The sequence below is a fragment of the Xyrauchen texanus genome, chromosome 36 (genome assembly GCF_025860055.1).
Source record: "Xyrauchen texanus isolate HMW12.3.18 chromosome 36, RBS_HiC_50CHRs, whole genome shotgun sequence".
Lineage (NCBI taxonomy): Eukaryota > Metazoa > Chordata > Actinopteri > Cypriniformes > Catostomidae > Xyrauchen > Xyrauchen texanus.
The window spans coordinates 538,561-563,560 of NC_068311.1; the positions used below are offsets into that span (position 1 = coordinate 538,561).

A 25,000-nucleotide genomic window follows, 5' to 3' on the forward strand; every position below is an offset into this window, starting at 1 on the left:
CACCTGCGTGCTGAACGTGACCTCTGAAGTGAGGTGATGAATTATAATTCAACTTTATCTACACGCTTGAATCGGGTCTAAAAACAGAACATTTGTGAAGATTTTGGAGTCAATGTGTCTTTAAGTGAAGCGTTATTAATGCATGTGTGAGACATGTAGGACAGGAAGTGCTGGTTTGCTGTGATGGTGTAATGTTTGCTTCCGATCTCAACGAAATGATCTGCCAAATATGATCACATCATACATCAGATTCTATAAGCAGCTCATTATTTACATTGCTCAAAGACTAAAGCACATGATTGATAAAGTGAGATCTAAAACAAGCATTTGTCTTACCATCCTGCAGGCTTGACGTGTCTGTGGGTGTCTGGTTCCTCTTTGAGTTCTTGTGACAGGATGCTGCTGACATGCAAGACTGTAAGTGCTGTCAGGGCGGGGTGACCCGAAAAATACTCCTCTTGTTTCTGTACATAATTGTGTCTTCTAACATGACCTTCTGATATGTTACTGAATTAAATGAGGTCATTTAAAAAATGGAAATGTGTCTTAAATAACTGTTGTATTGAGCACCAGTGAAGTAGAATAAGAGAGATCTTAATATTATTTTCATTACAATTGTTCCTGTATTTTTGTCTCATTTTTATTCTCTAATATCACTATGGTGTCAATATAAGGTCAAAGGTCAAGGAAAACAAATGTGCTTTATTTGAATATATTTTTAAATACGTTGGGTAAAATGTGCAGGAGGTAAAGAACAGTGGATAATGATTTCTGGCAGACATATGTTTCAAATTATAATGATGAATTAATTTCTGTTAACATAAATATATTGACATGTTTAAATTACATTATTTTCCCATATCAGGGTGAACATGTTATGCTTGTCCTCATAAAAAATACACAAGTGAAAACTTAAGTACATCAAAGAATAATTTGTCTGAATGGCTGATGTCACCTCCAGTGTGTGTGATGTTATTTCAATACATATATTCTCAATTTAAGGCCGTAGTATCATAACAGGGTGGACAATAAATCAAGGGACACTCAAAAACATCCGCTTTCAGTGACATATTTACCTCAAATGAATACATGTTAGTCAGAGAATGTGAGTGAGTGAGTGAGTGAGTGTGGTAGAGTGAGGTAGGCAGACAGTGGTAGAGTGAGACCCAGAGCTCCAGTGAGTGAGTGAGTGAGTGAGTGTGGTAGAGAGAGACCCAGAGCTCCAGTGAGTGAGTGAGTGTGGTAGAGTGAGGCAGACAGACAGTGGTAGAGAGAGAGCCAGAGCTCCAGTGAGTGAGTGAGTGTGGTAGAGTGAGGTAGGCAGATAGTGGTAGAGAGAGAGCCAGAGCTCCAGTGAGAGAGTAGAGTGAGGCAGACACACAGTGGTAGAGAGAGAGCCAGAGCTCCAGTGAGTGAGTGAGTGTGGTAGAGTGAGGTAGGCAGACAGTGGTAGAGAGAGAGCCAGAGCTCCAGTGAGTGAGTGAGGTAGACAGACAGTGGTAGAGTGAGACCCAGAGCTCCAGTGGTGAGTGGTGTGGTAGAGTGAGGTGAGTGAGTGAGTGTGGTAGAGTGAGGTAGGCAGATAGTGGTAGAGAGAGCCAGAGCTCCAGTGAGTGAGTGAGTGTGGTAGAGTGAGGTAGGCAGACAGTGGTAGAGAGAGCCAGAGCTCCAGTGAGTGAGTGAGGTAGACAGACAGTGGTAGAGTGAGACCCAGAGCTCCAGTGAGTGAGTGAGTGTGGTAGAGTGAGGTAGGCAGATAGTAGTAGAGAGAGAGCCAGAGCTCCAGTGAGTGAGTGAGTGTGGTAGAGTGAGGTAGGCAGACAGTGGTAGAGAGAGAGCCAGAGCTCCAGTGAGTGAGTGAGGTAGACAGACAGTGGTAGAGTGAGACCCAGAGCTCCAGTGAGTGAGTGAGTGTGGTAGAGTGAGGTAGGCAGATAGTGGTAGAGAGAGAGCCAGAGCTCCAGTGAGAGAGTATGGTAGAGTGAGGCAGACAGACAGTGGTAGAGAGAGAGCCAGAGCTCCAGTGAGTGAGTGAGTGTGGTAGAGTGAGGTAGGCAGACAGTGGTAGAGAGAGAGCCAGAGCTCCAGTGAGTGAGTGAGGTAGACAGACAGTGGTAGAGTGAGACCCAGAGCTCCAGTGAGTGAGTGAGTGTGGTAGAGTGAGGTAGGCAGATAGTGGTAGAGAGAGAGCCAGAGCTCCAGTGAGAGAGTATGGTAGAGTGAGGCAGACAGACAGTGGTAGAGAGAGAGCCAGAGCTCCAGTGAGTGAGTGAGTATGGTAGAGTGAGGCAGACAGACAGTGGTAGAGAGAGAGCCAGAGCTCCAGTGAGTGAGTGAGTGAGTGAGTGTGGTAGAGAGATAACCAGAGCTCGAGTGAGTGAGTGAGTGAGTGAGTATGGTAGAGTGAGGCAGACAGACAGTGGTAGAGAGAGAGCCAGAGCTCCAGTGAGTGAGTGAGTATGGTAGAGTGAGGCAGACAGACAGTGGTAGAGAGAGAGCCAGAGCTCCAGTGAGTGAGTGAGTGAGTGTGGTCGAGTGAGGCAGACAGACAGTGGTAGAGAGAGAGCCAGAGCTCCAGTGAGTGAGTGAGTGAGTGAGTGTGGTAGAGAGATAACCAGAGCTCGAGTGAGTGAGTGAGTGAGTGAGTGTGGTCGAGTGAGGCAGACAGACAGTGGTAGAGAGAGAGCCAGAGCTCCAGTGAGTGAGTGAGTGTGGTCGATTGAGGCAGACAGACAGTGGTAGAGAGAGAGCCAGAGCTCCAGTGAGTGAGTGAGTATGGTCGGGTGAGGTAGGCAGACAGTGGTAGAGAGAGAGCCAGAGCTCCAGTGAGTGAGTGAGTATGGTCGAGTGAGGTAGGCAGACAGTGGTAGAGAGATGGCCAGAGCTCCAGTGAGTGAGTGAGTGAGTGAGTGTGGTCGAGTGAGGCAGACAGACAGTGGTGGAGAGATTGGTCGAGTGAGGTAGGCAGAGAGTTGTGGAGAGAGAGCCAGAGCTCCAGAGAGAGTGTGTGGTAGTGAGGGATCTCCAGTGAATCTGCAGGCCTGTCTGTCTCTCTCAACAGTGTCTGTCGGACCCACACCGGTGTGTATTCACGCATTTCACACGCGTGTTACTCAGTAAGTGTGTGTGTGTGTGTGTGTGTGTGTGTGTGTGTGTGTGTGTGTGTGTGTGTGTGTGTGTGTGTGTAATGGGAGCTCAGATCCGCTGTCTGCGTGTTAGCTCTTGGTTTGTGCTTCAGTCCCTGTTCCCGATGCGCGCGCCCCCCCAAATGAACGGTGTGTTATTGTGTGTAATTATAAATTAATTGTGTAGTTATTGTTGTGATATGATGGGTTGTTTGTGTTTATTTTGTGGTCAGTCAGCTTGGCGTTAGCATTAGCATCAGGCCTGTTAGCTGCGCCTCAGTATTCACACTTTATTGCATTTCTGCTCTGATTTAGGCTTTATAAACATTGTATTACAGCGAATGTGCCTCATTTAATCATAATGTTCCTCTTTATCTCTGTGTGTTTATATAAGCGTGTTGTTACACTGCACGAGTTTAATACTGTGTGTGTTTTGAAAGCTAACAGTGCTAACCACCGCCACACACCGATACAGTGTACCGAATACATATAATATCTGACTGAATTTACCCCAGCATCTGACTGATTTTACCCCAGCATCTGACTGATTTTACCCTGTCTGAATTTACCCCATCACCTGTCTGAATTTACCCCATCATCTGTCTGATTTTACCCTGTCTGAATTTACCCCATCACCTGTCTGAATTTACCCCATCACCTGTCTGAATTTACCCCATCACCTGTCTGAATTTACCCCATCATCTGTCTGATTTTACCCCATCATCTGTCTGATTTTACCCTGTCTGAATTTACCCCATCACCTGTCTGATTTTACCCCATCATCTGACTGATTTTAATCTGTCTGAATTTACCCCATAATCTGTCTGAATTTACCCCATCATCTGACTGATTTTACCCTGTCTGATTTTACCCCATCATCTGTCTGATTTTACCCCATCATCTGACTGATTTTACCCTGTCTGATTTTACCCCATCATCTGTCTGATTTTACCCTGTCTGAATTTACCCCATCATCTGTCTGATTTTACCCTGTCTGAATTTACCCCATCATCTGTCTGATTTTACCCCATCATCTGACTGATTTTAATCTGTCTGAATTTACCCCATCACCTGTCTGACTAAATTTACCCCATCACCTGTCTGATTTTACCCCATCATCTGACTGATTTTACCCTGTCTGATTTTACCCCATCATCTGTCTGATTTTACCCTGTCTGAATTTACCCCATCACCTGTCTGATTTTACCCCATCATCTGACTGATTTTAATCTGTCTGAATTTACCCCATCTGTCTGAATTTACCCCATCATCTGACTGATTTTACCCTGTCTGATTTTACCCCATCATCTGTCTGATTTTACCCTGTCTGAATTTACCCCATCATCTGTCTGATTTTACCCTGTCTGAATTTACCCCATAACCTGTCTGAATTTACCCCATCATCTGTCTGATTTTACCCCATCATCTGACTGATTTTAATCTGTCTGAATTTACCCCATCACCTGTCTGACTAAATTTACCCCTCAACTGTCTGATTTTACCCTGTCTGAATTTACCCCAGCATCTGTCTGATTTTACCCCCATCATCTGACTGATTTGAATCTGTCTGAATTTACCCCATCATCTGTCTGAATTTACCCCATCATCTGACTGATTTTACCCTGTCTGATTTTACCCCATCATCTGTCTGATTTTACCCTGTCTGAATTTACCCCATCATCTGTCTGATTTTACCCTGTCTGAATTTACCCCATAACCTGTCTGAATTTACCCCATCATCTGACTGACTAAATTTACCCCATCACCTGTCTGACTAAATTTACCCCTCAACTGTCTGATTTTACCCTGTCTGAATTTACCCCATCATCTGTCTGATTTTACCCTGTCTGAATTTACCCCATCACCTGTCTGAATTTACCCCATCATCTGACTGATTTTACCCCATCACCTGTCTGATTTTACCCTGTCTGAATTTACCCCATCACCTGTCTGATTTCACCCTGTCTGAATTTACCCATCACCTGTCTGATTTTACCCTGTCTGAATTTACCCCATCACCTGTCTGAATTTACCCCATCACCTGTCTGATTTTACCCTGTCTGAATTTACCCCATCACCTGTCTGAATTTACCCCATCATCTGACTGATTTTACCCTGTCTGAATTTACCCCATCACCTGTCTGATTTTACCCTGTGTGAATTTACCCCGTCATCTTGTCTAAATTTACCCCATCATCTGTCTGAATTTACCCCATCATCTGTCTGATTTTACCCTGTCTGAATGTACCCCATCATCTGACTGAATTTACCCCATCACCTGTCTGATTTTACCCCGTCTAAATTTACCCCGTCATCTGTCTGAATTTACCCCATCATCTGTCTGAATTTACCCCATCATCTGTCTGAATTTACCCCATCATCTGTCTGAATTTACCCCATCATCTCTCTGAATTTACCCCATCATCTCTCTGATTATACCCTGTCTGAATTTACCCCATCACCTGTCTGAATTTACCCCATCGTCTGTCTGATTTTACCCCATCACCTGTCTGAATTTACCCCATCATCTGTCTGAATTTACCCCATCACCTGTCTGAATTTACCCCATCATCTGTCTGAATTTACCCCATCACCTGTCTGAATTTACCCTGTCTGAATTTACCCCATCATCTCTCTGATTATACCCTGTCTGAATTTACCCAATCACCTGTCTGAATTTACCCCATCATCTGTCTGATTTTACCCCATCACCTGTCTGAATTTACCCCATCATCTGTGTGAATTTACCCTGTCTGAATTTACCCCATCGTCTGTCTGAATTTACCCCATCACCTGTCTGAATTTACCCTGTCTGAATTTACCCCATCACCTGTCTGAATTTACCCCATCACCTGTCTGAATTTACCCCATCACCTGTCTGAATTTACCCCGTCATCTGTCTGATTTTACCCTGTCTGAATTTACCCCATCGTCTGTCTGAATTTACCCCATCATCTGTCTGAATTTACCCCATCATCTGTCTGAATTTACCCCATCACCTGTCTGAATTTACCCCATCATCTGTCTGAATTTACCCCATCACCTGTCTGAATTTACCCCATCATCTGTCTGAATTTACCCCATCACCTGTCTGAATTTACCCCATCATCTGTCTGAATTTACCCCATCACCTGTCTGAATTTACCCTGTCTGAATTTACCCCATCACCTGTCTGAATTTACCCCATCACCTGTCTGAATTTACCCCATCACCTGTCTGAATTTACCCCGTCATCTGTCTGATTTTACCCTGTCTGAATTTACCCCATCGTCTGTCTGAATTTACCCTGTCTGAATTTACCCTGTCTGAATTTACCCCATCTGAATTTACCCCATCACCTGTCTGAATTTACCCCATCACCTGTCTGAATTTACCCCATCATCTGTCTGAATTTACCCCATCACCTGTCTGAATTTACCCCATCATCTGTCTGAATTTACCCATCATCTGTCTGAATTTACCCTGTCTGAATTTACCCCATCACCTGTCTGAATTTACCCCATCACCTGTCTGAATTTACCCCATCATCTGTCTGAATTTACCCTGTCTGAATTTACCCCATCATCTGTCTGAATTTACCCCATCATCTGTCTGAATTTACCCCATCATCTGTCTGAATTTACCCCATCACCTATCTGAATTTACCCCATCATCTTTCTGAATTTACCCCATCACCTGTCTGAATTTACCCCTCAACTTTTTATACAGGGCATCTGGGATGTATTCACGGCGCTTCACTTATTCCACATGTTATTATGTTACAGCCTTATTCCAAAATTTATTAAATTCATTATTTTCCTGAATTCTACAAACAACACCCCATAATGACAACGTGAAAGAAGTTTGTTTCTTTGCAAATTTATTAAAAATAAAATACGAAGTATTCACACCCTTTGGTCAAGACTTTGTTGAAGCACCTTTGGCACCAATTACAGCCTCAAGTCTTTTTGAGTATGATGCTACAAGCTTGGCGCACCTATTTTTGGGCAGTTTCTCCCATTCTTCTTTGCAGGACCTCTCAAGCTCCATCAGGTTGGATGGGGAGCGTCGGCGCACAGTCATTTTCAGATGTCTCCAGAGATGTTCAATCGGGTTCAAGTCTGGGCTCTGGCTGGGCCACTCAAGGACATTCACAGAGTTGTCCCGTAGCCACTCCTTTGTTATCTTGGCTGTGTGCTTGGGGTCGTTGTCCTGTTGGAAGGTGCTGCCACCACCATGCTTCACTGTAGGGATGGGATTGGACAGGTGATGAGTGGTGCCTGTTTCCTCCAGACATGACGCTTCCTATTCAGTCCAAAGAGTTCAATCTTTTATTCCTCATGGTCTGAGAGTCCTTCAGGTGCCTTTTGGCAAACACCAGGCGGGCGGTCATGTGCCTTTTTCTGAGGAGTGGCTTCCGTCTGGCCACTCTACCATACAGGCCTGATTAGTGGAGTGCTGCAGAGATGGTTGTTCTTCTGGAAGGTTCTCCTCTCTCCACAGAGAAACGCTGGAGCTCTGTCAGAGTGACCATCGGGTTATTGGTCACCTCCCTGACTAAGGCCGTTCTCCCCCGATCGCTCAGTTTGGCGGGGCGGCTCTAGGAAGAGTCCTGATGGTTCCAAACTTCCATTTACGGATAATAGAGGCCACTGTGCTCATTGGGACCTTCAATGCTGCAGAAATGTTTCTGTACCCTTCCCCAGATCTGTGCATCGACACAATCCTGTCTCGGAGGTCTACAGACAATTCCTTGGACTTCATGGCTCAGTTTGTGCTCTGACATGCACTGTTAACTGTGGGACCTTATATAGACAGGTGTGTGCCTTTCCAAATCATGTCCAATCAACTGAATTTACCACAGGTGGACTCCAATCAAGTTATAGAAACATCTCAAGGATGATCAGTGGAAACAGGAAGCACCTGAGCTCAATTTTGAGTGTCATGGCAAAGGGTGTGAATACTTATGTACATGTGATTTATTTCGTTTTTTATTTTAATTAATTTGCAAAGATTTCAAACAAACTTCTTTCACGTTGTCATTATGGGGTGTTGTTTGTAGAATTGAGGAAAATAATGAATTTAATCAGTTTTGGAATAAGGCTGTAACATAGCAACATGTGGAATAAGTGAAGCGCCGTGAATACGTTCCAGATGCCCTGTAGGTGCCAGTCTGACTGATTTTACCCCATCATCTGTCATTTGACTGTTCTGCAGGTGGAGGTTGATTCAGGTGATTTGGTGCAGTAGGTGCAGTGCTCGAGATCTCAGATCATCTTCTGATTGTAATCTGTGATTGTGCTGTGCGCTGCAGTAATGTGTCAATCTGATTATCTCACAGCTCTGTTATAATCTGAGATAGACGGATGAATGAATCTCAAACAGGAAGTGTGTCAGCTGTGGTGTCGAGGAGTTTGTGTATGTAACAGACATATGATCTATCTGCAGATGCCTGCTTCTATATGTGTGATGACGCTCTAGAGACGACTTCATTTGATCATTGGATTACACCTTCTGTCTCGCACTACATTCGCCCTTGAACTTTCAACCCTGAATTCTACCCAGACATTGACAAACAGCCACCCTGTGTGTTGGTGACGTCCACTGCGGGTCAGAACCATGTGAGGGGTTTTTAATGTTTCTCTTTAGTGGACTGGAGCACTACCTTTAACCTCCATTCACCCCGCCCCAGTTTATATAAGCCCCGCCCCCCTCCCTTTAGTCCCGCCACTCTGTCAGTCCAATCTCGCCATGATGTTCCGGGACCAAGTGGGGATTTTGACAGACTGGTTTAAGGGCTGGAATGAGTGTGAACAGACGGTGGCGCTGCTGTCGTTGTTGAAGCGTGTTTCTCGGACGCAGGCGAGATTCCTGCACATCTATCTGGACCACTGGCTGGCCGACTGCACAGAGATACACATACTAGAGGCAGAAGCCAACAATGCAGGTATAAACACTCATATACAACAACATTCATGTCACATATTCAGACTTTTGTAGTTTAATTATTTGTACAGGCATGTAAAAAGTCTTATATTAAAATACATTTCTTGGGGGTCTGGGTATCTCAGCGAGTATTGACGCTGACTATCACATCTGGAGTCGTGAGTTTGAATCCAGGGCGTGCTGAGTGACTCCAGTCAGGTCTCCTTAGCAACCAAATTGGCCCGGTTGCTAGGGAGGGTAGAGTCACATGGGGTAACCAAATTGTCCCGGTTGCTAGGGAGGGTAGAGTCACATGGGGTAACCAAATTGGCCCGGTTGCTAGGGAGGGTAGAGTCACATGGGGTAACCACATTGGGCCGGTTGCTAGGGAGGGTAGAGTCACATGGGGTAACCAAATTGTCCCGGTTGCTAGGGAGGGTAGAGTCACATGGGGTAACCAAATTGGCCCGGTTGCTAGGGAGGGTAGAATCACATGGGGTAACCACATTGGGCCGGTTGCTAGGGAGGGTAGAGTCACATGGGGTAACCAAATTGTCCCGGTTGCTAGGGAGGGTAGAGTCACATGGGGTAACCAAATTGGCCCGGTTGCTAGGGAGGGTAGAGTCACATGGGGTAACCACATTGGGCCGGTTGCTAGGGAGGGTAGAGTCACATGGGGTAACCAAATTGGCCCGGTTGCTAGGGAGGGTAGAGTCACATGGGGTAACCTCCTCGTGGTGGTGATTAGTGGTTCTCTCAATGGGGCATGTGGTGAGTTGTGTGTGGATCGTGGAGAGTAGCATGAGCCTCCACATGCTGTGAGTCTCCGCGGTGTCATGCACAACGAGTCACGTGATCAGATGCGCGGATTGACGTCTCAGAAGCTGAGGCGACTGAGATTCATCCTCCGCCACCCGGATTGAGGCGAGTAACCACGCCACCACGAGGACTTACTAAGTAGTGGGAATTGGGCATTCCAACATTGGGGAGGAAAGGGGATGAAATAAAAAAGATATATATATACAGTGTTGGGGAGTAACGGAATACATGTAACAGGATTACATATTTAAAACATGTATTCCACTACAGTTATTTAAATCATTGATAATTAGAATACAGTTACATTCATACGAGCAGACAGAGAAGTACATTTGAAGTAAGTTTGGAGCAGAAGAAATATAAATAATCCTTGTGTAAATTGTTAGCTTTACGCTAAGCTAAAATGCTATTTTTAGCCATTTTACATGCACATGTGACCAGACACGATCATATTTATTATCAAGAAAATTCACGTTGGATCATAATTTCTTTTTTTCTAGTAAGACCTTTGATATTAGGGAAAAATCATATTCTTGGTTATCATTTTTATGTTGTTTTCCTGTAAAAAATATTTACAAAATCCTTGTTTAGCATTTCAGGACACTACAGCATTTCCGCTGTGTGCACATTGTGCTTCATGTGGATTATCTAATGATCTATACATCTGATTATCTTGTGTGTGGACTCGATTGACAGATAATCACAGACTCTTAAATAATCACATGTGAGATTTTATGTTCATTGTATATTTTGTGAAGTTATAAGCAAAAACGCGGCATATAAGCAACATCAACATAACTGTCAAAGACATATATTTAGCTGTTACTCGCTATATTTTCATCTGTGAGTAAAACAAATAGTCTGGTTGTATTTTACTCTCTGAGATCTTTCCAATGACATATGACACATGTATTTCTGGAGAGCCTTTTACACATGTTTGTTATGATTTTTCTTTGTCTCTCTCTGTAGCGATCGTCAGCCAGTGGCAGCAGGAGCCAAAAGAGAAAGCCGTGTCTCTCCTGCTCTCTCATCTCCCTCTACTACAGCCGCGAAACAGCGAAGCCAAGTGTGAATACATGAACCTCCTGCAGAAGGTCTTGAGTCACACCATCGAGAGCAGCCTGTTTGTGGAGGAGAGCCGACAGCTGCTGTCTTACGCCCTCATTCACCCCGCCACCACCTTCGACGACCGGACCTCTCTCGCCTTGTGGCTCAATCACCTGGAGGAACATCTGTCCTCGCGGCCACCGCCGCCTGGAACGTACCATCATGCCCGACAGGGATCAGACGAGTGGCCGGGTTCTGCCGAGTCCCTGGAGCCGTCGTATAACTGGCAGGAAAAGCTGCCGTCCACATGCAGCTCGCCGGCTGGACAGAACGGACACATGCCTTTCCCTGGCACGGGTGGAGTGACCTCACCCGTCAACAACAGCAGCAACACCGGTAAAGAACACTGAGAGAAGAAAACACCTTTTAGCAACTTCCAAAACATTTCATTTTTTATATATATTGAGTGGATATGTTAGCAAATTGGACGGTACCTTGCGATTTAAGTTGTAATATTTGCTCAGCAGGATTGTCTGGTCAGGTTCAGCCAAGCCCAGTGAAGCCCTCAATGTTACTCACACCTGTCAATCAGCCAGCCTGTTGCTCTGATTGGCTAAACCAGGATGAAGGGGGCGGGTGTCAGGGCGTGGCTGGAGCCGAACACGCCCCTCTTTCACCCCAGAGCAGCGTTGCGTCATCGGGGAGTGAACAGACGGAGGAACAGGGCAACACACGCAACACTTTCCATGAGGACGGCAGTGGAATGAAAGGTGTCCATAAACGCTAATCCCGCTACACTTGTTACATATAGCCCTGAATCACACTGTTTACTTTTCTGAGCCTATCTATACCTATATTATAGTTTGTGTGTGATATTTCTCTTCCAGATGTGCCCGTCTGGCTCAAGAGTCTTCGTCTGCATAAATATGCGTCACTTTTTTCTCAGATGACATACGAAGAAATGATGATCCTCACAGAGCAACACCTGGAGTCACACGTGAGCTCCGCCCTGCTCAACATCATCTAGCCAATCAGCTAAGGCTTTGTCTAAATTGCACATTGGTATAGAAGTGATCCTGTTTGCAAAGTGATCACAAGTATCTTAAAAACCTCAAAATATCAGACCTGGAAGCGTTGTTAGTTAGAAATTTCTTCTCTGTAATCAGATTACTTAATCACAGTACTTATTACTTTACCTGTAAGGAACTTTCAGTAACAGTTTTCACAAGAAAAGTTGTAGTTTTTCCCATAGACTGTAAAAAAAGATGGCCGACGCCCCTTCGCTCTTTTCCATTGGTGAGAACTGAAGCCGCCATTGTCCCGATATGGCGCTGACATCTTGGGGCTTGAGTCTGCGCAGGTGCGATTTCGGGACCAGACCTGCGCAGTAGTGAGCAGGAAGTAAAGCCGCGAAATCAAGGCCCCGCCCTCACTCTCGCTGAATCAATCGCAAGCACACGCCCCTTTTGACTTATGACTTATGACGGTGTGAAATAATTAATTATAGAAATGTAGATATTAAATTTAAAGCTCCAATATCCTCAGTCCTCCGAAGATCCTGAAAAAACGTCAGTTGGTGCTTCGGTGACTACTTCGCTCAGAGAACCTGTCAATCACAGCTGTCAATCATGATGTCACAGCAGCGTTTTTATAGCATCAAATAACTAAAAACAAACTTATGTTGAAAACAAACACTTGAAATGACATCAACGTAATAGAAACGACAGTAAATGACAGAAACTATCTTTGGAAAAAAGATATGTGAAGTGTAATTTAATAGTTTAGTTGGTCTCACGTCCCGTTGAATAACATGGGGAGGCGGGGCTTATGACCTATACTAGGACCAGCCACCGGGGGGCGATCGAGACATTTTGGCTTCACTTTTGAGGGCTTGTGCGGCACACTTGGTTTTTCCCATTAATGAACTCAAAATTATGTCTGTAATTCTTTGTTCATTGTCACATGCTAGTCACACACTACACGTTTCTCCCTTGTTAGGGGGTGCACACGCCAACAGGCATGAACGTAAATTATGTTTTAAATGCATTCTATATAAATAAATTTTTTTCAGAAATGTGTACTGCACCCTCCCTAGCAACCGGGCCAATTTGGTTACCCCATGTGACTCTACACTCCCTAGCAACCGGGCCAATTTGGTTACCCCATATGACTCTACCCTCCCTAGCAACCGGGCCAATTTGGTTACCCCATATGACTCTACCCTCCCTAGCAACCGGGACAATTTGGTTACCCCATATGACTCTACCCTCCCTAGTAACCGGGCCAATTTGGTTACCCCATATGACTCTACCCTCCCTAGCAACCGGGACAATTTGGTTACCCCATGTGACTCTACCCTCCCTAGCAACCGGGCCAATTTGGTTACCCCATATGACTCTACCCTCCCTAGCAACCGGGACAGTTTGGTTACGCCATGTGACTTTACCCTCCCTAGCGACCGGGCCAATTTGGTTACCCCATATGACTCTACCCTCCCTAGCAACCGGGCCAATTTGGTTACCCCATGTGACTCTACCCTCCCTAGCAACCGGCCCAATTTGGTTACCCCATATGACTCTACCCTCCCTAGCAACCGGGACAATTTGGTTACCCCATGTGACTCTACCCTCCCTAGCAACCGGGCCAATTTGGTTACCCCATATGACTCTACCCTCCCTAGCAACCGGGCCAATTTGGTTACCCCATGTGACTCTACCCTATAGAAGTAATTTACTAAATTGAAAGCCAGTAAGTGTAATCTGATTACAAGGATTCAAAATGCAATGTTGAACTACTTTTGACTTGAAAGTAGTGCTGTCAGTCAAAAAAAACATTCATTGCTAAACACGATTTATCACAGATTTTGTAAGTGCTGAAATTTCACTCTGTATATACTCAAACATTATGTATTTCCATCTTAGGAAAGAAAACAAATCAATATGTAGCAATATATAATGCTTCATTAACATATGTTAATTAACTTATACAGCATTCTGCAGTATAAAGATAGAAATGCTCTAAAATCTCACCAATTCCAGTAACATTAAACGTTTCCCAAAGTCAAAGTCTAACTGGGAGTTTGACTAATTGAAAGAACTATTCTCCACTTTGTTACAGCAATCGTGAAGCTGCGGTCATGATTCGCGTCGGGGTGTCATGCGTCGTTTTGAACTTCACATGAAGAGTGCTTGCAAACAAAAATGTCTCATTCTGCGTTTTAGTGATAGTTAAGACTTGACGTGCTTCTGTGGTAATTAAATTGTGCATTGCATAGTCTGAAATATACGTAATTTCTATCACAAATCCCATCTGGGCTTGTTTAGTACAACAAATTGCATTAAGAGCTTCTTTCTCCATCATTTTATCGCTATTGCGTGTGTTTGTTTGTCAGTGTAATGACTCCGGGCGGACACATCACAAAGGTTCTGCACTACTTCAACCAGTGTTTATTTTGTTTATGCTTTATTAGCGGTAAATGCGCTAATCGCGATTAAGAAAATAAAATAAATCAATAAATCTAAATCAATAATCAATAATTAAATAAATCTGTTGCGTTAATGCATTCACTTTGACATCTCTACTTAAATGTAATTAGATTACAGGAATTACTTTGTAATCAGATTACACCCAACACTACTCATGACTGAATGACTCGCCAATCAGAGTGTTTATTGTTTGCATTGCGTTGTTTCTTTCAGAACGTTACAAAAGGTGCTCGACACAAGATCGCGCTGAGCGTACAGAAACTTCGAGAACGCCAGAGCGTCCTGAAATCTCTAGAAAAGGTGAACGACTAAACGATGAAGAATCTCAGGATTGTCATGGTAAAAACGTTTATCCCGCTAATCGTAGAATGTGCCGTTAACTGCAGGATATTCTGGAAGGCGGGAATGTTCGGAATGCTTTACAAGAGCTCCAGCAGATCATCATCACGCCAATCAAAGCGTACGCCCTGCCCACAGCTGCCCAGAAGGAGGCGGAGCCTGGAGTTGTTCCTGGGGATAAAGCGGCCAATCCCGGCGAAGAGAAGGAAGCGGAAGGGTTCCAGACCCACAATCCTCCACCGTGTGACGGAGAGTCTTCTCCTGCACCCATCTCTGATGGGGATATCGCTGGACAGTTCACACGCGTGATGGGGAAAGGTACATGCACACATACACATGAAGCCTGTTTTATTGTGTGTGTATTTCTGTTTGTATGTTCATGTTTTCTGTGTTTGTCAGTGTGTACGCAGTTGTTGGTGTCCAGGCCAGATGAAGAGAATATCAGCTGTTACCTGCAGCTCATAGAGAAATGTCTGACCCATGAGGTGAGATTCTCGTCTGCGTTCTCTTCTTAAGGGTTTTGCTGGATTTCATGACTGAAGTTCATGGCATAACTGCTCTTTAATGCTCAAGGCTGTTTGTAAGTGTGTCTGTGTCTTTGTCAGGCGTTTACAGAGACGCAGAAGAAGAGGCTGTTGTCATGGAAACAGCAGGTGCTGAAGTTACTCCGCCTCTTCCCGCGGAAAACCATGATGGATAGCGGGGTGTACCGGAGAGGGTGCGTGTCTGTCAATCTGTCTGTTCATGTGTGTTTATGCTTGAAGTCAATAGTCAAAATAACTTTTTTTTTATATTATAAATGATTCATCGGTGTATATTATTGTAAAATTGTAATAATTGTAAATATTATCACTTTCTCCACTGATAAAACAATGTGACCAAGGCCACATGGCCAGGGAGAAAAATAATATCATGGTTCTATCAAGTCATTCTAGATCAAATTAAATATTATTTATTTCTAAAATGTGTCTCATTACAGAAATTAAACAAATTATGAATTCATTTGAACCCTTTAAGCTCTGAAGGTGTTCATTGTTACATATTTGGTGCATTCTGAGACTCTCAGACTTAGAAACTGTTTAGAAATCACAAAATAATTAAGCCAAAAATTAACTTATTTTTTTTATTGCCATTATACTGTATATATCTGTGTGTAAATAACCTTAGTAAAACTTTTTTTTCCCCAATCATGTCGACTGTATCTGAGAATAATATTGTGTTGATACGACAAAGCAATCAAAAGTTCCAACATTACAAATATAATTGATCATAGTGTCCAAAAACATCTCCAAACAAATAAAAGATAATAATTGTACATAAGAACTAATTACACATGCAAACACAACAATGACTAAAGGTTTGCATAGCATGCAGACATGATTTTAGTCATGATATTTCACAGAATGAGTTTCATTCTGTGTCATTTGATGTCATCATTGAGTCTGTGTCGTGTATTTGGCGCCATCTCCTGGTGGTCATATGTAACATTGTGCTTCATGTGGATTATCTAATGATCTATGAATATATGACACATGAATATTTGATCAGATTGATGTTTTGACTGATTGCAATAATATTGTACGTGCAACATTTTTAATAAATGATCAAAACGAAACACTTCTGATTTGTCTGCAGATTTTAAAGCACTTGTTCACTTTCAAACGACACTTGTTATTGTGTTGGTCAAGACTGTAAACTCACTGGCCCCTCTGAGCTTAACGGGTTAATGTTTCTGAAATGAATTAAATGAATAAATTCTCATGTGTTTTTGCAGGTGGCCGGCATACGGCTCCAACTCTCTGCCCACAGCTGGATCTGTGAGCGCAGGTTTGGGTCGCCGGGGTCAGAGGTCATTCCAGATGCCCCCGCGAGGAGCTCCTCCACCCGGCCGCTTGGGGCTAATGACTGCTGCTGGTCTGACCGGAGTGTCACCGCGACACGTGATAACAAACCCCGCGGCCGTCACTGCACAGGGCCGACAGGTGACAATAACTCACAATACTGCATTGTTCACTGTAGTGGTCTGCAAAGGCCTTAACCGACCTAAACGGTACCGTCAGATTTTAAGCCTGAACCTGAAATCACGATCATTATAATCTCTTCTCCACAATGACACGTTCGGTGTGAATGGCCCCTAACTCATCCTTTTGTGTGTGTCTTTGAAAGAGAATTTGAAGTTGACAAGTTATGTTTAGCATTGCATTGGTCTTTCACTGGTGCCAAAGTAATGTATTGGAGGAAGACTAGAGTAAAAGTTTGGAGAGATTTCTGCCTCAAGGTTCAATCGGATCGATTACAGACGTGTGTGTGTGTGTGTGTGTGTTTCAGAACCTGTGGTTTGGGAATCCAGGAGGCAGTAACAGCATGCCGAGTCAGAGCAGAAGTTCTGTTCAGAGGACTCACTCACTTCCTGTGCACACATCTCCTCAAACCATGCTCCTGTTCCAACAACAAGGTACTTGCACACAGTCACAACATCAGGGTAGGGTTGCACCAGCTGTGCGTCAGGTCTCACTTAAGGTGGGACGTAAAGTTCACACTAAGGGCTTAGTAACTACTAGTTAGTTTGTAAGTCAGTCAGTGCTTAATTTGGTTGCACCTCCAGTTCTTAAGGGTAGACTTTCTTTTTTTTCTCTCCCCAATTTGTAACGCCCAATTCCCAATGCGCTCTTAAATCCTTCTTTTAATGAATAGTTTAAAAGACTCACAAGACAATCACACAAGTTTCCGGTTGGAATGAGTCTGACCAAGTCTTCAACACATGATTTGCACCAAATAGTCAGAGCTGATACAAAGTCATGTTGTGTAACCAACATGTAGGATGTCATGTGACTACAACAATATTTATACATTTTTATGAAAAGGCACATTTTCTTCAGGTCAAATGAAGAATACTTCTTGATATTTGTCACTACAAAATGTATGATATTTAAAAGTTAGTTTCACCTTAATCCGTTGGACTGCTTTTTTAATACTACAATACCATTGATTTGTTTGTTTTGAACTATATTTCTCCAGTGTCATTTATATTCTGAGCCACTTTGACTGATGTCTATACTTTGGTTTTTGTTCGCAGAATGCCAAGTTCCAGGGACGGATCTGGAGATCAACCCCACGCTGGAGTCACTGTGCCTCAGCATGACAGAGCATGCCTTAGGGGGTACGACCAATCACAGCACAGCAATACACTGCAATACCCGATCACAGCACAGCTGTACACCGCACCCGATCACAGCACAGCTGTACACTGCACCCAATCACAGCACAGCTGTACACTGCACCCGATCACAGCACAGCTGTACACCGCAACACCCAATCACAGCACAGCTATACACTGCACCCGATCACAGCACAGCTATACACTGCACCCGATCACAGCACAGCTATACACTGCACCCGATCACAGCACAGCTATACACTGCACCCGATCACAGCACAGCTATACACTGCACCCGATCACAGCACAGCTGTACACTGCACCCGATCACAGCACAGCTATACACTGCACCCGATCACAGCACAGCTATACACTGCACCCGATCACAGCACAGCTATACACTGCACCCGATCACAGCACAGCTATATACTGCACCCGATCACAGCACAGCTATACACTGCACCCGATCACAGCACAGCTGTATACTGCACCCGATCACAGCACAGCTATACACCGCAACACCCAATCACAGCACAGCTGTACACCGCACCCGATCACAGCACAGCTATATACTGCACCCGATCACAGCACAGCTATATACTGCACCCGATCACAGCACAGCTATACAACGCAACACCCAATCACAGCACAGCTGTACACCGCACCCGATCACAGCACAGCTATACACTGCACCCGATCACAGCACAGCTATACACTGCACCCGATCACAGCACAGCTGTACACTGCACCCGATCACAGCACAGCTGTACACTGCACCCGATCACAGCACAGCTATACACCGCAACACCCAATCACAGCACAGCTATACACTGCACCCGATCACAGCACAGCTATATACTGCACCCGATCACAGCACAGCTATACACTGCACCCGATCACAGCACAGCTGTACACCGCACCCGATCACAGCACAGCTGTACACCGCAACACCCAATCACAGCACAGCTATACACTGCACCCGATCACAGCACAGCTGTACACCGCAACACCCAATCACAGCACAGCTATACACTGCACCCAATCACAGCACAGCTATACACCGCACCCGATCACAGCACAGCTGTACACCGCAACACCCGATCACAGCACAGCTATACACTGCACCCGATCACAGCACAGCTGTACACCGCACCCGATCACAGCACAGCTGTACACCGCAACACCCAATCACAGCACAGCTGTACACCGCACCCGATCACAGCACAGCTGTACACCGCAACACCCAATCACAGCACAGCTGTACACTGCACCCGATCACAGCACAGCTGTACACTGCACACCGATCACAGCACAGCTATACACTGCACCCGATCACAGCACAGCTGTACACTGCACCCGATCACAGCACAGCTATACACTGCACCCGATCACAGCACAGCTGTACACTGCACCCGATCACAGCACAGCTGTACACCGCAACACCCGATCACAGCACAGCTATATACTGCACCCGATCACAGCACAGCTGTACACCGCACCCGATCACAGCACAGCTGTACACCGCACCCAATCACAGCACAGCTGTACACCGCACCCGATCACAGCACAGCTGTACACCGCAACACCCGATCACAGCACAGCTATACACTGCACCCGATCACAGCACAGCTGTACACTGCACCCGATCACAGCACAGCAATACACTGCACCCGATCACAGCACAGCTATACACTGCACCCGATCACAGCACAGCTGTACACTGCACCCGATCACAGCACAGCTGTACACTGCACCCGATCACAGCACAGCTGTACACTGCACCCGATCACAGCACAGCTATACACCGCAACACCCAATCACAGCACAGCTGTACACCACAACACCCGATCACAACACAGCTGTACACCACAACACCCGATCACAGCACAGCTGTACACCGCAACACCCGATCACAACACAGCTGTACACCGCACCCGATCACAGCACAGCTATATACTGCACCCGATCACAGCACAGCTGTACACCGCAACACCCGATCACAGCACAGCTGTACACCGCACCCGATCACAGCACAACTGTACACCGCAACACCCGATCACAGCACAGCTGTACACCGCAACACCCGATCACAGCACAGCTATACACAGCAACACCCGATCACAGCACAGCTGTACACAGCAACACCCGATCACAGCACAGCTGTACACCGCAACACCCGATCACAGCACAGCTGTACACAGCAACACCCGATCACAGCACAGCTGTACACAGCAACACCCGATCACAGCACAGCTATACACAGCAACACCGATCACAGCACAGCTGTACGCTGCAACACCGATCACAGCACAGCAATACACTGCAACACCGATCACAGCACAGCAATACACTGCACACCGATCACAGCACAGCTGTACACTGCAACACCGATCACAGCACAGCTGTACACTGCAACACCGATCACAGCACAGCTGTACACTGCAACACCGATCACAGCACAGCTGTACACTGCAACACCCGATCACAGCACAGCTGTACACCGCAACACCCAATCACAGCACAGCTGTACACCACAACACCCGATCACAACACAGCTGTACACCACAACACCCGATCACAGCACAGCTGTACACCGCAACACCCGATCACAACACAGCTGTACACCACAACACCCGATCACAGCACAGCTGTACACTGCAACACACAATCACAGCACAGCTATACACCACACCCGATCACAGCACAGCTGTACACCACAACACCCGATCACAGCACAGCTGTACACTGCAACACACAATCACAGCACAGCTATACACCACACCCGATCACAGCACAGCTATACACCACAACACCCGATCACAGCACAGCTGTACACTGCAACACACAATCACAGCACAGCTATACACCGCACCCGATCACAGCACAGCTATACACCACAACACCCGATCACAGCACAGCTGTACACTGCAACACACAATCACAGCACAGCTGTACAGCGCAACACCCGATCACAGCACAGTTTCATTTGTAATTTTACACCGTCACAACTGAGAATCACTAATGACAGTTTATCTCATTCTTTTTCTCTGTTTGCAGATGGAATGGACAGAACATCGACAATATGAAAATAAACAAACTCTTCACCATTTTGTCACCGTGTCAGTTGGCCGGTGCTCCAGTAGCCCAACACACACACACACACACACACACACTCAAACATAACAAAACAAGTCACTACAAATCACACAAATCTAACTGTGTATATGTTCTCTAATATTTTTCTACTTTATTGTACTTAACTAAGTTTATTATAAACGGAACACAGAAAACTATTATATAACAGAAGGGAGAGCAGCGGTAGTGGAAGACGGAAGCAAATGTTGTTTGTTTGGCTGGAGCGCTGACATTAATGGTGCTGTTTCAAAGGGCTCTGGGCTGTTGTCAGACGATCATTTCATCGGTAGCTGTTCATATAAATGATGCTGACATTACATCCGCTTCCTGTGTCCATCTGCTGTCTGTCTGCATGAACTCTCACCTCCCAAGACGGATTTCTTGTTGCTTTTCTGCGTTCTCACGTGAATAAACGGCAGGTGGAATTGCACGACTGTTTGGCCTGTATGCGTTCATTTCACGAGTCCCTTATTCCTGTATATTTATCTATTATAATATCGTTGCATTCTAATTTCTGTTGAGGTACAAGAGGTTTCTTAGCACTTATATACACGTAACATGTTTACCGGGGCGTCACTACAGCGCACTCTGTCTGTGATCGTTTTCCTGTCACGCAGATTTGTAGTGGTTTTGTAAATATGCAGGTATAGGAATATGAGCAAAGAGTCTTTATCCAGATGATTTTTATACACGGCTGTTATGCAGAGGGGGATTGTGGGAGCTGTCGTTCAGCAAGATCGAGCTGCGCTCATCCGTTAACGATGTTCCTTCAACCCTTCAATCCTCCATGACTGACAGGGACGTCCAGCAATGATCGACTCCGCCTATCAATCAGATTCCATTTTCATCTCTATTTCCTCCCTTGCCACGAGAGCCCGCTTCAGAGATTTGACCAATCACAACGGTGCTTATAGCTATGTGTTTCATTCATTTGGGGCGTCTGTTCTCTTGGGATGGTACAGTCTGTGAGAATCTCGTTCGGCCTTGCGGAGTGTCAGAGTGTGTGTGTGTGTGTGTGTGTGTCACTCTGGTCATTACTCTGTTTGTGGTGCGTGTGAAAGGTCACGGGTCTCTCTGCTCTCTCAGAGCTGCTCTGCATCTAGTAAAAATGCATTGCCTGAAAATCGTTTGTTTTCTTCATTTCTGTAAGAATTGACATGGGTGAATCTCACAAAACCTGTCAAGAACATGTGCTGCTCATATATCACCCCATATTAGAAAGATAATAATAACTTATAGTTGGCTTAATGAAAAGGCATTTTTTAGGGCACATTTACTCCAAAATTGTCATTATGACGTAAGCCCTGAACCGCACTCTGAAAAAGAAATTAACTTGATTTAAAAAAAAAAAAAAAAAGGGGTCTTAATCCTACAAAAAAGTTTTCAAATTTTTTTCACATTTTTTTTTTAAATTTTTTCCAAAAATAAAGTTCTGTTTGTTTTCTAAATTTTGTTTTTACATTTTTTTACAAAATAAAATAGTTTGTTGTCTAAATTTTTTATTTAATTTTTTCCCCCCCAAAAAAATATCAGTTTTTTTTCTACATTTTGTTTTTACATTTTTTACAAAATAAAATTCTGTTTGTTGTCTCCATTTTTTATTTTTATTTTTTCCAAAAAAAAAATCTTTTTTTTTCTCCATTTTTTATAAATTCTTTTTCTTTTAAATTCTCAGTTTTTCTCAAAACAAATATAGCCTAAAAAGGCTCCAGAGGCTCATTGGTTCATCTACGTAAGCCCTGAACCGCACTGTGAAAAAGAAATGAACTTGGTGAATTTGTATTTTATTTATTTTTTAGCTGTCTTAGTCCTACAAAAAAGTTCTCAATTTTTATTTACATTTTTCCCCAAAAAAAAACATTCTCAGTTTTTCTCAACAAAACAAAAATAGCCTCAAAAATGTTTTAGTTTTTTTTTTTCTGCTCAAGAGGCAAAACACATTGGTTCATGTAAACATGTGCTAGTCCCCGCAATCTTTTCCTCACTGTTTCCTCTTGAGGAGAAAAATATATTTTTGGAGAGGAACATTTTTTTAAAATAATTTTTTTGAGAAAAAAAAAATGTGAGAAGAAAATGTGTTTTGAAAGAGGCAAAAAATTATAAAAAAAGACACCTAAAAAAAAAATTTGGCTCATGAATTATATATATTTTTTTCACAGTTCTGTTCGGGGTTTCTGTACATTACTGTAATGAACAAAAAACTGATTTATTATTTATATTGTAAATTACATTAGTCAAATTAAATTGCAAATACTCATCATGGGGTACTGAATTTAATTTATGCAGATTTTGACGATTTTCATGGTCACAGTTATGAAAATGTATTCACGTTAATTTTTCCAGTACCTAATGAGAAATATTATTTATACCAAATAAAACGACAGAATTTTGAGGTGAAATATGACCCGCACGTTTGTTTGAGAGATTCGCCCTGACGTTCTGTCAGACTGTGGATGTGTTCACCGGTTCACTCAGGACCATCACACTATGCAAATACTCCCATTCCATGTGTAACCATACCTGCATTGATATATGATGGTTTGAGCTTTTTTCACTCAGCAAATCAATATTTAGAAATGTCTAGAAACACAAACGTGCTTTAGATTTATTTGGGGGAAATACAGTTCTGAGACGCGTGTACTTCCTGTTAAAGACCAAAACGAGAACTAAAGATGAAGACATGTTTCTTCTCTCTGTGTGAGTCGGGACTCTAGAACAGCCTGGTGCTGCTTCACACTTCAGCGCTGCGTCTGAACGGATCGTTTACATTAGCGTGAGGTCATGACGGGGTCAGGAACCCCTGGAGGAACCTGGAGTTACGCTCAGAACCTCCTTCCTCTGTTTCCATGTGTGCAAAACCAGTTGAGAAGCTTTAAACGAGGGGTTGCCATTCCAAAGATGTGGTGTTGCAGCAGACGCATGTTCTCTGTATCTGTCTGTCTGTCTGTCTGTCTGTCTTTCTCACGCGGTGAGACCTCTGACTGTGAATCTCTGTGCAGGCCGTCTGCTTGAGATCGGGCACAGATGAACGGCGCTTGGCATGAGATATTATTATTATGTTATTATTATTATTACTGACATCTGGAGTGATAGGACTTGTGTGTGTTGTTCAGTTTGGTTCTTCTAATATCTTTGTCATGCTTCTTACCTGAATGGACGTCAGAATGGTAATAAATCGTTCATGTTTTGCTATTACTGGCGGCTTTTGTTGACTCTTTCCTTTCAGTAAATATTCACTTATTTTAAAGTCATGCATTTGTCATTATGTCTTTCATTCATGTTGTTTCATTAAGCTAACATAGTTGAATTAGGTCAAATTAATGTACTATAGTCACTCAATTTACTAAGCTTATTTCGGGCCAACATGTTAGCAACACCTAGCAAAGTGCTAAAATATGCTAGTAACATGTTAGCATCATGCTAACACATGCTAGCATCATCCTCATTTTACTAGTCCTGCTTGACTCACTCTGAGTGGGATTCGAACCGGGGTCTCCGGCATAGGAGGCGGGCATGCTAACAAGGAGGTTAAAGGCTACAGCATCTAGCATCAGTCGCTAGTGCGCCTTTTGAGGCCCATGGGGTGAGGTTCACACACTGAACCGCTACCTACCAGCTGGCTATTGTTACACTCACCCCCGAAACCTCACTCCCATCCGGGTCACGGCACCACCGTAACCAGTCCTGCATGACCCACTCAAAATAGGATTGGAACCAGGATCTCCAGCATGGGAGGCGTGCATGCTAACGAGGAGATTAAAGGCTACAGTCTCTAATGTCAGTCGCTAGTGTGCCTTTTGAGGCAAGGGGAGTGATGTTTTCACACCCCACAGCTACCTACCAGCTGGCTACCGTTATGCTAACGCATGATAGCAACACCTATCGAAGTGCTAAAACATGCTAGCAACATAATAAAACATGCTAGCAATATCTAGGTAAATGTGAATTATGCTAGCAACATGCTATGTCATGCTAAAATATGCTAGCAA

At 44.2% G+C, this 25,000-nt stretch overlaps 2 protein-coding genes across 5 annotated transcripts in view; one reads left to right on the plus strand and one right to left on the minus strand.

Annotated features, from left to right (window-relative positions):
* Positions 1 to 432, minus strand: part of gmfg (glia maturation factor, gamma) — a 7,978-nt gene extending 7,546 nt beyond the window's left edge. Inside the window, exon 1 of the mRNA XM_052107698.1 lies at positions 337 to 432. Within this exon, the coding sequence (XP_051963658.1) occupies positions 337 to 339 (3 nt within the window). The 5' untranslated portion in view covers positions 340 to 432. The remainder of the gene's footprint in view (positions 1 to 336) is intronic.
* A 2,423-nt stretch (positions 433 to 2,855) lies between these two features.
* The window catches only part of LOC127630203 (protein Smaug homolog 2-like), a 24,848-nt gene continuing 2,703 nt past the window's right edge, over positions 2,856 to 25,000 (plus strand). The window contains exons 1-13 of one of the 4 annotated variants that reach the window (XM_052107680.1): positions 2,856 to 3,116; positions 8,553 to 9,051; positions 10,818 to 11,291; positions 11,420 to 11,665; positions 11,783 to 11,892; positions 14,594 to 14,680; positions 14,767 to 15,037; positions 15,119 to 15,204; positions 15,325 to 15,437; positions 16,494 to 16,701; positions 17,048 to 17,174; positions 17,796 to 17,879; positions 20,934 to 25,000. The exon at positions 20,934 to 25,000 is cut by the window's right edge and continues 2,703 nt beyond it. In XM_052107680.1, coding sequence (XP_051963640.1) covers positions 8,856 to 9,051; positions 10,818 to 11,291; positions 11,420 to 11,665; positions 11,783 to 11,892; positions 14,594 to 14,680; positions 14,767 to 15,037; positions 15,119 to 15,204; positions 15,325 to 15,437; positions 16,494 to 16,701; positions 17,048 to 17,174; positions 17,796 to 17,879; positions 20,934 to 20,962 — 2,031 coding nt within the window. In that variant the 5' untranslated portion in view covers positions 2,856 to 3,116; positions 8,553 to 8,855 and the 3' untranslated portion in view covers positions 20,963 to 25,000. Of the gene's footprint in view, positions 3,117 to 3,166; positions 3,276 to 8,552; positions 9,052 to 10,817; positions 11,292 to 11,419; positions 11,666 to 11,782; positions 11,893 to 14,593; positions 14,681 to 14,766; positions 15,038 to 15,118; positions 15,205 to 15,324; positions 15,438 to 16,493; positions 16,702 to 17,047; positions 17,175 to 17,795; positions 17,880 to 20,933 lie in introns of those variants that run through there. The other 3 variants (XM_052107679.1, XM_052107682.1, XM_052107681.1) reach the window with 3 other exon arrangements.